We start from the raw sequence: 12,654 nt of genomic DNA, 5'->3' as shown, positions 1-12,654 counted from the left end.
AAGAGAGGCAGAGGGAGAAGCAGGCTCCACGCAGAGGGAGCCCACCGTGGGATGAGATCCCGGGTCTCCAGGATCAGGCCTTGGGCTGAAGGCGACACTAAACCGCTAAGCCACCCAGGCTGCCAAGAGCTTTTCTTTTAAAAAGTAAATACATTTCTATGAGGGGATTCTCTCACTACAAATCCAGTTCACAAAAAGGTTTGGGTACCCAATGCATACTCCTGAAAGGATTGCCACAGAAAAGCAACGAATAATGTGTATAGTTGTCCCCCCTTATCCACAGAGAGTATGTTCTAAGATGCCCCGTGGATGCTGGAAACTGCGGATGGTACCAAACTCTGTATGTACTGTTTCTCTCCTATACATGCACAGTAAGGGAGTAGCAATAATACAACATACTAGAAGTTATGTTAGCTAAATGTGGTCTTTCAAAATCTTATTGTACTGCACTCACCTTTCTTCTTGTGATGATGTGAGCTACTGCTGGTCTGATGGTACATCAAATGGATGGTCTGCTTCTGGACCACAGATGCAGGGCAGGGGTGGGGGTGGGGGGGGTAGTTGAAATCATAGAAAGTAAAATCTCAGATAAAGGGGGAACTGCTGTAATTTCAATTACATTTTTTTTTCTAAATTGTAATTTATAGATGCCCCATCTAAGAAAAATGGGATGCTCCCCACTAGGGGTCATTAAAAGCAAAAACTAGGGGAAATTTTAAAATGAAAGCATTACAAGAACTAGGGGGAAATTTCCGGAAGACCTAAGATTAGGACACCATGTGGGAACAGCTTGAACAGAATGAGTTCCAACTTCCTAAAAAAACTTAAGACAAAGAGCTAGAACTTTCTCTTAGCCTCCCAGCAGAGTAGGGCAGTTCTTTTTTTTTTTTTTTTTTTTTTTTTTTTTTTTTAGAGTAGGGCAGTTCTTAATCTGAGTTCCATACATGAATGTTAGCGGTCATAATGAACGCCTTAGAATTACATATACAATTGTTTACAGAATGGAAATTTTTCTGGTACAAATCTATAGCTTTCATCAGACTCCTAAAAGGATCCAAGAACCAACAGAGTAAGAGTTAGTCCTTTTCTTGAGAAACAAAAATAAGACAGCCACTGATGCTCCGGAGCTATTTAATATACAGTAAAAAACAGCTTTCACAATCTTAAAAACAAAAGACATTCAAATGATCAACAATAAACATTTTGCATTTTTACTGGTAACAAATATTTTTAATGGAAGCAAAGAACATGAAAGCAAGTACCTTTGGGAAATGTCTGAAGCAGTATTTATTCCTTCCTGACGAAACATAAAAAGCGAAGGGATTTTCTGAGCTACCATGCTACAAATTTCTAAAAGAACATACCTCTATGGAAATACGAAATACAGTGCAAGCCTTTTGTCAAGAACTCCACAGCATAAACTAACGTTATTTTTTAAATCTCAGCTGTTTTTATTTTTTCAAGTAAGCAGTGGTGTAAGTCTTTTTAAATGTTTCTTTTTCAAATGGCTTACAGAAAATGGCATCCTGGAACCTTTAGCTCTACGTCCCCAAATTTTTTTTCAAGAATTTGATCCGTGAAAAATTTAAGAAAAAAAAAAAAAAGAAGAAAATATACCTGGTCAGGTAGGTCAAGACAATCTGAAAAATAGATGTGTCCCAGCAGGAAGCCTCAAGACTTCAAATTCCTCAAAAATGCCACTCTACTCTAGGACAAGGAGGTTGGCTAACTAAAGGAATCGCTCACTGGTGATGTGGATGGTCTGAGGTCCTGCCTGTCTGTAATCAATGGTTGCCGCGCATCATTTCTTGTAGATAAATTGTATTCATGTGATAAGCCGCCATCCAGCCTGGATGCCTCTGAGCATTCCAGTAATACGACTGAGAGGCAGCAGTGTAATACTCCTGCCACGCCCTGTAGTAAGCCCTCCAGTATTCCTCATAATCCTGATAGGCGTCAGAAAAACCTGGATGCGTCTCCCCACAGCAGTCATACCAACCATCTTCCTGGGGCTCAGCCTGCGCTCGATAGGAAGACCACGGGGGAGGGTTTCTCCGGCTCTGCTTAGCTCTCTGGTTAGCCCCCTCTTTATGCCTTGCCTTCGTTTGGGTTTCAGGTGATTCTTGACACTCTGCAGGATTAGGGGTGTCGTTTCCATTCAGAGGTTGTTCCAAAGATGTATGGCCATCCATAGGCGTGGACTCTGAGTCTTTCAGCTGAGTATCTGAAGAGCCTTCAAAGTACGACTTATTTCCTTTGCTCTGGGAGGAAGTCCTCGAGCTGTAAGAATCACTGTCACTCTCAGAGTCTCCAGACTGGCTACTGCTTGCCAGCATCAGCACTTTCTCCTCAGGAACTTTACTGCTTACCAAACCATTCTGAGGATTCACAGTCTGATCCCCAGGACCTGTGTAATGCCTGATGATTTCCACAGGTCTCTCTAACCCCTCATTAATATAATGTTCATAATCCTCTACCAATTCTATAAAAGTCAAAGAGTATGGCAGATGGATTTTAAAGGAAGACAGACAAGGAATTTTGGGGAGTGACACAGGTAACACTTCTTTGACCTGGTGCTCACTGGCAGAGCTCTCAGCAGGGATCTGAACAGAATTCTTCACTTGCTCTTCCAACTGTATGTCACAGCCCCACTCGCTTGGAGACGCTGCTTTTTCTATGATTCCACACTCTGAGTGGCTTTTTGCAGGAAGCTTTTGTTTGGTATTATTTTTTGATTTGACTAATAATGCAGACACAGAAGTATTTCTAGATGAAGCCACGTGGTTACCATGAGCTTTCTGAGTTTGAAAGTTTCTCTCCATTTTTTGAATCTGCTTTTTTAAGGGCTGGGTAGGTACACTTGCTAAGCCATATGTATGCATAGCAGCTTTAACCTCCACGTCCCAATCCAAACATTCCTCCATTAGACCAGGAAGAATGGGATCTACATAACAAGAACAAAAAGAATTTTAAAATTTTGAGCTGTTCTAGACCAGGAACTTTTGAATGACTTCTTATGCTTTCCAGAGTCAAATAAGGTTAAGAAACAAAACATACTAATAATATACTAAGAGCTTAAGAATTACATTATACTTGTATTTTAAAAGACTTAAACAATCCTTGCAGTAAAGAAATATGCCCCCAGGCATGCCTGGGTGGCTCAGAGGTTGAGTCCAGGGATCCAGTCCCACCCACATGGGGCTCCCTGCAGGGAGCCTGCTTCTTCCTTTCCCTGTGTCTGTCTGTCTGTCTGTCTCTCTCTCTCTCTCTGTCTCTCATGAATAAATAAATAAAATCTTTTAAAAAAGAAAAGAAATATGCCCCCAAATATGCAGGACACATCCCATACCCACAGCAGTATCTCCCTGGACCTCCTGCTCAAAAAGAGCTCATGCAAGGAGTAAGGTCCATGCCTGCAGCAATTCTCCCATCTCTGCCCTTCTCGCTCTCCCCAGTGCCTCCCTTTTATCTGACTACCACCGACATCAAAACAAGATACTAGAAAATGGACTGTGCTCCCCCCAAAGCTTATCAGCTGGGAAACATTACAACTGCAGCTCTGCACCCAAGTAAACCAGCCACCCTATGCTCCCGACAGGGAGAAATCACTGCCCCCAACAGTGGGGAAAAACCTCTATTAGGGGTAAGTTAGAGGACTGTAAAAATATTGATGGTCTCAATGGCACTTGTAAGTTCTAAAACATTTGCTGGCTCCAGCTCTCTAAATTTCCTATTCCATCCAGGTGGGATGACTTACTCCTCCTGCAAACTCAGACCTTCCCAAAGTGTGATCAGTTTTCCTTAGGAAGACAAAACATACAGAGCCTCTGATTTACATGGATCTGGCCCATCTGTGGCTGCTGTCAGTGCTCCATGTACACGTACCCCTACCTAATCCCTCTGATCTGGACTCTTCAGCTGGGGCTCCTGACCTAGCTGAACAGACCGACCCTCTGATGAGAACTCTGATTCCCACTAAGGTGAGATCCCTTGCTTGCCTACACCTCTCCCACTCCTGCCCCAGGTACTTCATTGGAACAGTCTATTGCCGTACAAGTTCTCAGTCCAATATAAATCCAACACCATGAATATACTTTTCTCATGATTTCAGGGCTCTGTTAACATCACATAAAGATCAAAATATGTCATTTTCCAGTATCCAAAAGGCAAACTTAATTTTTATCACTAGATGCTATAACACTGAATCCTACCAAAGTCTTAACCCTCTTGTACCAATTTTCAATTTATTTTTTCTACATTATAATCATTTGATAGGTTACCAACAGACTTACACATATAATTAACATACTGTAATGTCTTAAAACAACAGAGAACCTAAAAACCATTTCTAAAAACAAATTTAGAAAATCAGGACACAAGCTTAGAGCAACTGAAGAAATCTGTGAAAATCGAAACTCACAAAATGAGTTATTACAAAGCCAGAGCTACTAGAATCCACAGAATTGGAGCTACTAACTACTAGCTGATCAGAGCTACTAGAATCCACCTTTGTAAAATAAAAGATGAACCCTGTGCCAGACCTGTGTTTAATCTAGCTTTATAAAAATCACTAAATGAGTTATATATTAATTGGTAAAATATTCAATGCTACATTTATTCAATAACTACATATCCCATATTCTAGATCACGTATATATTGTATATTTATATATATATTCACACATATGTACATATACACATGTATACTTACACACTAACAATGCAAACCACATTTCTACACAATTTTTTTTTTAATTTTCAAGAGATCATTAATAGTTTGAGACGTGCAGTTTCTAAGGTGGCACTTAAAAAAATCAACTTGACAAATGACTCACTAAAATCAAAAGAAAACATTTCAGGGACTCCTGGCTGGCTCAGTTGAAGAACATACAACTCCTGACCTCAGGGTCATGAGTTCGAGCCCCATGTTGGTATGGAGATTGCTTAAATAAATAAATACTTTTTTTAAAAAAAGAAGAGAAAGAAAACTCTTCAAATTTTTTAAAATAGCATTCAAATTAAAGACACTACTCCTTCCTCGTGGTGACAATGGAGAATATGGCTAGAATTACCTCTCATAGCAACAAAAGTATTAAACATATGCCCCATTATTTAAAAGAATAAAATGAAAACTGCAAGTTTACAAACTGAAATATAGAGCTAACATAGTACTTAAATATTTTTCATGTGCCAAGAGTTAGCTTGCAATCTTTGCTGCTTATGAGCTGTAAGAGCTTAGGCAAATTACTTAACTTCTCAATGCCTCAATACATTCATTCACAAAAAGTCAGTAATAATAGCACACACTTCACAGGATCGTGGCGAGAATTAAAAACGTTAATATACTGAATGGGACCAAACATATCCTAAGTACTCTGTGTCAGCAATTATTTTTAAGAGGCCTATCGCCAATATGATTATTCTTTTGACAGCAAAATGAAACAGACAGGGACGCCTGGGTGGCTCAGCGGTTGAGTGTCTGCCTTCAGCTCAGGGAGTGATCCAGAGTTCCAAAATCAAGTCCCACATCGGGCTCCCTACAGGGAAACTGCTTCTCCCTCCGCCTGTGTCTCTGCCTCCCTCATGTGTGTCTCTCATGAATAAGTAAAATCTTTAAAAAAAAAAAAGGGAAACAGACAAAATATACCTGGTAAAGGCAGAAGATTGATGTTACATTTCTGGGCAATTTTCATCATCACGCTTTCTTCTTCTCCCCGACAACAGTAGGTCACTGTCAACCCCAAAGTACCTAAAAGCACAGAGGGCATGTTATGTAGTAGATCAGTTTCACGTAAGTGACACTCCACCTGTCACATTTGCATTTCTTCCTCCTAAAGAAAGCAGCCAAACTTTTTTTCTTTTTTTTTTTTTTAATTTTTTTTTTTAATTTTTTTTTACCAAAACGACCAGCTCTGCCAATCCGATGCATGTATGTCTCCCAATCCAATGGTACATCCAGATTTACTACCAGGTTCACCTTCTCAGCATCAATTCCACGGGAAGTCTTGGATTGAAGAAGACAGTAAGTACTTGCATTAACTGCCACACAGGCACCAACACACACTCAATTATTCTAGTATAACCAAGAGCCAACTTAAGAACATGAGGATATTTAAGAGCAAAAAAAAAAATTAATTAATTTCTAAGGACGAGTTTCAAGAATAAAGATGAAAATATAAAACTTTGAAGAAAGCAAATTCCCCTACTAGAAAGATAATTCCCTTCTGATGTTCTTATCAGACACACCTATGTAAAATAAAAGATGAACCCTGTGCCTCTGATAACAGAGCCCAAGTCAAGATGGATTAGTCACTCAAACTGAACAGGAAATTTACCAAATCGGTGGAAATGAGGACTCTGCAATGAAAATGTTTCAGTTTGGCCATAGCATCAAGACGCTGATTCTGATTCATGTTGCCTAAAAAGACCCAAAGAGAAAGTCATATAAAAGCAACCTAATAAATATTTACCAAATCCACAAAAAAACAGAAATCATAACTATCGTTCTCAAGCTTTAAAAATACACCAACCCAAGTTAATTCTATCCTCATATGCAAATCAAGGTTAAGACCTAAAGTCAGAATCTTTTAAAATCTGGTTAGGCTGTCAGCTTGAAATTCAAGTATTAATTTTAAACGATGACTGGGTTATGCTTGCAGATTTAACACTATATCCGCAAAGTTACATATGAAGTAGAATAACTCTTAGGAAAATAAAATTGCTATAATCAGCTGTTTATAAATTTAGTTTTGAAGTGTAATCTATAGTCAAAATATTAGAAAAGTCTTCCCTGTACCCCATGATATATAATGACCAAACTAAGGCTAACAGGTTACAAACTAAGATATCAATGAAAACTCTAAAAAGGAGCTCTCTGATCAAAAATTTCTTTATATCTTTCATTCCTACTAGGTCAGCAGTAAATATTTAGCTTTGTGTCAAAAAATGAATCATCTGGGCAGCCCTGGTGGCACAGCGGTTTAGCACCGCCTGCAGCCCGGGGTGTGATCCTGGAAACCCAGGATCGAGTCCCGCATCGGGCTCCCTGCATGGAGCCTGCTTCTCCCTCTGCCTGTGTCTCTGCCTCTCTCTCTGTCTCTATGAATGAATAAATAAAATCTTAAAAAAAAAAAAAAAAAGAATCATCTTGGGGCGCCTGGCTGGCTCAGTGGGAAGAGCATGTGACTCTTTACCTCAGAGTTGTGAGCTGAGCTCTACATTAGATGTAGAATTCACTTAAAAATAAAATCTTAAAAAAAAAAAAAAAAAGTTACAGGACTTCAAAACAGTTAATTCGGTAGCAATTCTTAGCATTTTTACAATGATTATGTAAGGTAGCAAAGTATTTTTCTCTGAAGATGACAAATTTTATAAAATTATTAAGTTCTTCACCGACATTCATTCCAATTTTCTAATTTCGTATTACATACCAAGTTGCCTCTTGAACAAGGATATCGATATGTGATCTCTCAATGAAAATTCACCTCCAATTTCCTTTACTCTGAAGACTCAGTGCAACCTCACACTCACAAGACAACTCACGAAGTAGTTATTTCTTCCTCCTGACGCTGGACATGCTTCAAGTCAGAACACTAAACAAAGACTAAAAGTAAGAGAGGAGCTTACCTGAAATGCACTCAGCAGGAAAGCCTTTAGCAGAAAGGATATCTGCCAAGTGTTGTGCTCTATGAAAAATAACATAGAGGGTTATCATTTTATAGATATGGCCCTACACCTTTTATTTCACAAATTCTCCAGGTGACCTCTTAAGGTACATACCTGCTGTGCAAATTAGAAAAGACTAAGGCTTGATTAAATGGAATTCTGCTGAATAGTTCCTGTAAATGCTGAGCCTTCTCCTCAAAAATCTTATGGGCCAAAGGGTATGAATTGACAATTTTGTAATACTGCTTCAAACCTACAAAGAAGAGTCTTCTGTTAAAACAAATATATTTGCTATATCCTAATAGCAAATATGAAAGCACCAGCCAATGAGACAAGGGAAAGCTCCAGAAAAATCACAAACCAGTAATGTAAGTATCCAATATCTCTTCTCACCTATGAGACTCGGATCACTGGAATTTAGTCTTACAAAAGTGGGATCTCTCATGTACTTTGTCAAAGCATTAGCCAAAAATTCAGGGTAGGTAGCTGATACTGCCAACATCTGTTTACTAGCAGGCAAGGAAGAATAAATCCAGCTGCAAAACAGAAGAAAAACACACACCAGGGAAACCAATCACAGTAATTACCACCTGGAAAAGCTAAAGAGAGACACTTTAGGATACACTTTTAATAGTCAAGCAAGTTATTTTTCTTACTTTATTTGCTCCTGGAAGCTGCCTTCTTCTAAAAGCTTATCTGCTTCATCAAGAATAAAGAGACGTATACTGCCTGGGTTCAAGTAGTCAAGTTCTATCAGTTGTTTAATTCTGCCTAAATTCCAGAAGAAAAGCATACTGAATTATTCAAGATGCACTGAATATGTACAAATCTTGGTCAATGTTGTTACTCAACTTACTCACAGGTTATGCTGCTGACCTTCTTAACCTGACCCTCATTATTATGCATTCAAACTGAATCACAAAGCAGAAATTGTGAGTTCTGATCTTGCCTAAATCCATTATTTTTCCCTCATATTTCACCACCAATTAGTATGGATCATAAACACTGTTCCCATCAAAAGACTTGAATGCAAAAGCCCTGCATACTAAATTCTGATTTGAGTGATTCACAACTGAATGATTAATACAGAAAAAATCCCAATCCATGGCTTAAAAAGGCTTCCTGAAAATCATCTCATTCCCCTTCTTCTGAGAAGCCAATTTCATACATGTGCTTAAACATCCTTAGGAATGGAGATCTCATAATTTCTGTTGGTAATCCCAATTCTGTTGGTAGTCACATGTTTGTATCTCACTGGTCTAAGCCTCTTCATTTTATAATTCTCAAAATAATTCTCATAGTTATCGGAGATGCCCATATTCTTATATTAATTACATTACTTATATTAAAAGTGTTCAGTTCTTAAGGAACCCTAATTACGAACAGGGTGATATCTTACCAGGAGAGCCAACGGCAATATGACACTTTTTAAGCCTGGTTTTGTCTTGTGATAATGGAGTCCCTCCAATAAAGACATGACACTCTAAGCCTTCCATTTTTATTCCAATAGCAGTAATAACAGAATGTATCTGTACAGCAATTTCTCTTGTAGGAGCCAAGATCAAAATCTAAAAAAGCATAAGATATATAAACCTTTAACAAGTCACAGGAGTAGATACGTATGATTGGCACATTCATACTACAGTGAGCTATCTTTCATTTAAGCAATTGTTTTAAATGATGAGTTTTTACTGACAAGGGAAACTAATCCGTTCACTCACCTATGTATTCATTCAACAAATATTAAGCAAGAACCTATTATATGTACTAAGAAACAAATAGGTTGCTGTGAACAGTCAACAATACACAGTCCTTGCTTTCCTCGTGGCACTTTCATTCTATGTAAGAAGACAAACAATAAAAAAAACATACATAAATCATGACATACAATGAAAAGTGCTATAAAGAAAAATCAAACGGGAAAAGAGAGAGAAGTGACAAAGAAGGGAGTTGTTTTGAATGGGCCAATGAAGGAAGGCCACTAAGGAAGTAACATTAGGGACCTAAGTGTACGCTGCAGAGTAGAGCTAGCTGTGTGACATCTGGGGAACTGTTTTTAGGAAGAGGACACAGCAAATGAAAAGGCCTATGACAGTAATGTTTTTGATGTGCCTGAGGAACAGCAAGGAGGCCCATGTCACTGGACCAAATCAGGGTCAGATATCTAGGTCCATGAAAGAGAGCCTTGAGACTAAGGTAACTAACTATGGGAGGACAAGGTGAAACTACATGTTCTCAGCTACGAGAAGAAGAAGAAAAGAAAAAAAAAACCTAGGGAGAAAATATGCCAAAACAATTCACAGCAGTTTCTGGGTACATGAGATTATGTGTTGTTTTCTGGTACTTCTTTGCTTTCCTGAATTCTCCAACTTTCAAAAATGACTATGTATTACTCTGAGAACACAAAAGATCTGAAGTTCAAAAATACAAATTTGGTTTATGGAACTTATTCGGGATTTTAGCATTTCACCTACTGCCAAATTGTCAGAAGCCAGAATCTCAACTACATCTCAAATTCACAAGTAGAACAGCTTAGGCCTTTGGGAAGCAAAAGGGCTTCCTATGGGCACAACCCAGGATTTGGTAGATATAGAGGAATGCGGATATGCTGGCATACTGTTTATACATAACACGGGCTCAACAAAACTTTGTTAAAGAAAGGATCCCCAAACCTAAGTCTCTTACTAATTTGGGCAGACCATCTTTAGACCTACTCCAAGAAAACCTAGAAATGGGAGACCAATAGGGTATACTCACAGAGCTCTAAGAATCACCTGCAGTTACCAGCAGCAATAGCCAGCGCACCGTCTTCTCATCAGTCAGGCCAAATACTAAATCTTACCACAATCGGGTCAGCAAGTAAAAGAATAAAGAAACCCTACCTGTATTCTCAGGTAATGCAAAAACTGACACACGTGGCAGACATAATCTATTAGAGATGCAGTGACAGAAATTCCCAAACATGAAGGATGCAGTGATAGAAATTCCCAAACACTAACGACGGAACCCTGGTCACTGTCCACACCACCACCATCCAATAGCTTTAATGTCTCCTTAACTTCTAGACCTTTCATTTGCTTGACTCAAGCATTCATCAAATCCATCTGTCTCTCAGGAGCTACTGGTATTGCATCCGACCCCGTGATAAAGTCCACATAACAGGGACGCCTGGGTGGCTCAGTTGTTGAGCATCTTGCATCTGGTAATCGCAGCCCCTAGGAGGCCCCCTGCATGGAGCCTGCTTCTCCCTCTGCCTGTGTCTCTGCCTCTCTGTGTGTGTCTCATGAATAAATAAAATCTTAAACACACACACACACATCCACATAACATGACCTCCTTTGGGTCCTCCAAATCATACTCACCTGGGTACTTTGGTTTTCGAGGACGAGAGAGTCCAAAGCAATGGTAGAGAACACACAGGTTTTCCCAGTGCCAGACTTGGCTTGAACAATTAAATCTGAGGGGGGGAAAAAAAACAAAAGAAAATAGATCACAAGGTAGCACGGGACTAAAGAAGCTTGGATACCAACACGAAATCACACAACCGGAGGTGTCTCCAGGGATCACCTGGTTGGCACCTTCGTTCTTAGCTAACTCTTAAATAAATAAATAAATATAAATAAATATAAATAAATATAAATATAAAATATAAATAAATAAATATAAATATAAATAAATATAAATAAATATAAATAAACAAATAAAATATAAGTAAATATAAATAAATAAAAATAAATAAAAATAAATATAAATAAATATAAATAAGTATAAATATAAATAAAAATAAATATAAATAAGTATAAATATAAATAAAAATAAATAAAAATAAATAAAAATATAAATAAATATAAATAAATATAAGTAAATATAAATAAATAAATAAAATATAAAAAATATAAATATAAGTAAATATAAATAAAAATAAATATAAATAAATAAAAATATAAATAAATATAAATATAAATAAATATAAAAATAAATAAATATAAATATAAATAAATATAAATAAATATAAGTAAATATAAATAAATAAATAAAATATAAAAAATATAAATATAAGTAAATATAAATAAATATAAATATAAATAAATAAAAATATAAATAAATATAAATATAAATAAATATAAATATAAATAAATATAAATATAAATAAATATAAATATAAATAAATAAAAATATAAATAAATATAAATATAAATATAAATAAATAAAAATAAAAATAAATAAAAATAAATAAAAATAAATATAAATAAGTATAAATAAGTATAAATAAGTATAAATAATAAATCAATCAATCAATCAATCAATCACACACACACACACACACACGAATACAGCCTCAGGGCACGTCCGGAGGCGGGCCTCGGCCCTGAACCTCCCGGTCCCTGCGAAGGGGCCGCCGCCACCTCCCGCCCGAACGCCGCCCTCGGCCCGGCCTCCTCCGCCCTCACCGAGCCCGCAGCGCCCCAGCGGGATGGCCTTGAGCTGCACCGGCGAGGGCCGCTCGAAGCCGGCCGCCCGCAGCCCGTCCAGCACCGGCCGCGACAGCAGCAGCGACTCGAAGTCGGCCGGCTCGGCCAGCAGCACGTCCCCGGTGCGAGCCCGCGGGCCGCCGACGTCGTGAGCCGTCCGCAGGCTCCGCGCCGGCCCGGGAGCCGCCTCCGAGGCCGCGAGCGGGGGGTCCACGCGCCCCGCCGGCCCCGCCGCCGCTAACGCCGCGGGCGCTTCAAACGCCGCCGCCATCGCCGCCGCGCCGCCGGGTCTCGCGGCGCCGCCGGGTCTCGCGGTACTTGAGGCGGGGGCGGGGAGCCCGCGGACGGGAACGCGGAAAACTTTATTGGCAGCCCTCGCGGGAGACAGCGGGGCCGGCAGTCGGCTGGGCGGTGCGCGCGGGGCACACCCCGCCCCCGGGCCGCCGAGCCCTCCCCGCCCGCGCAGGGCGCCCGAGCGCCGCCTGGGGGTCCGGGTCGGGTCCGGTCCGGCCGCTGT

General features: G+C 39.3%; 1 protein-coding gene across 1 annotated transcript; it reads right to left on the bottom strand.

Annotated features, from left to right (window-relative positions):
* Window positions 1-1,114: 1,114 nt before the first annotated feature.
* Window positions 1,115-12,408, bottom strand: DDX20 (DEAD-box helicase 20). The gene is made up of 11 exons (XM_077916084.1): window positions 12,117-12,408; window positions 11,028-11,122; window positions 9,065-9,233; window positions 8,322-8,436; window positions 8,059-8,201; window positions 7,780-7,918; window positions 7,627-7,685; window positions 6,336-6,418; window positions 5,899-6,004; window positions 5,648-5,749; window positions 1,115-2,944 (listed from the first exon to the last, which is right to left on the bottom strand). The coding sequence occupies exons 1-11, from the start codon at window positions 12,406-12,408 to the stop codon at window positions 1,785-1,787; spliced, it is 2,463 nt and encodes an 820-aa protein (XP_077772210.1). The 3' UTR covers window positions 1,115-1,784.
* Between the last annotated feature and the right edge of the window lie 246 nt (window positions 12,409-12,654).

This window comes from Canis aureus, chromosome 12 (assembly GCF_053574225.1).
Source record: "Canis aureus isolate CA01 chromosome 12, VMU_Caureus_v.1.0, whole genome shotgun sequence".
NCBI classification, from domain to species: domain Eukaryota; kingdom Metazoa; phylum Chordata; class Mammalia; order Carnivora; family Canidae; genus Canis; species Canis aureus.
This window is presented reverse-complemented; position numbering and strand designations above follow the sequence as displayed.

What these genes read in the sequence shown, in the direction of transcription:
- DDX20 (XM_077916084.1), bottom strand. Translation starts at nt 12,408, where the DNA reads ATGGCGGCGGCGTTTGAAGCGCCCGCGGCGTTAGCGGCGGCGGGGCCG. An exon ending in GCTGGGGCGCTGCGGGCTCG is followed by an intron (nt 11,123 to 12,116) that starts GTGAGGGCGGAG and finishes TCCCCCCCTCAG; the next exon opens with ATTTAATTGTTCAAGCCAAG. An exon ending in TATTGCCGTTGGCTCTCCTG is followed by an intron (nt 8,437 to 9,064) that starts GTAAGATATCAC and finishes TCTGGAATTTAG; the next exon opens with GCAGAATTAAACAACTGATA.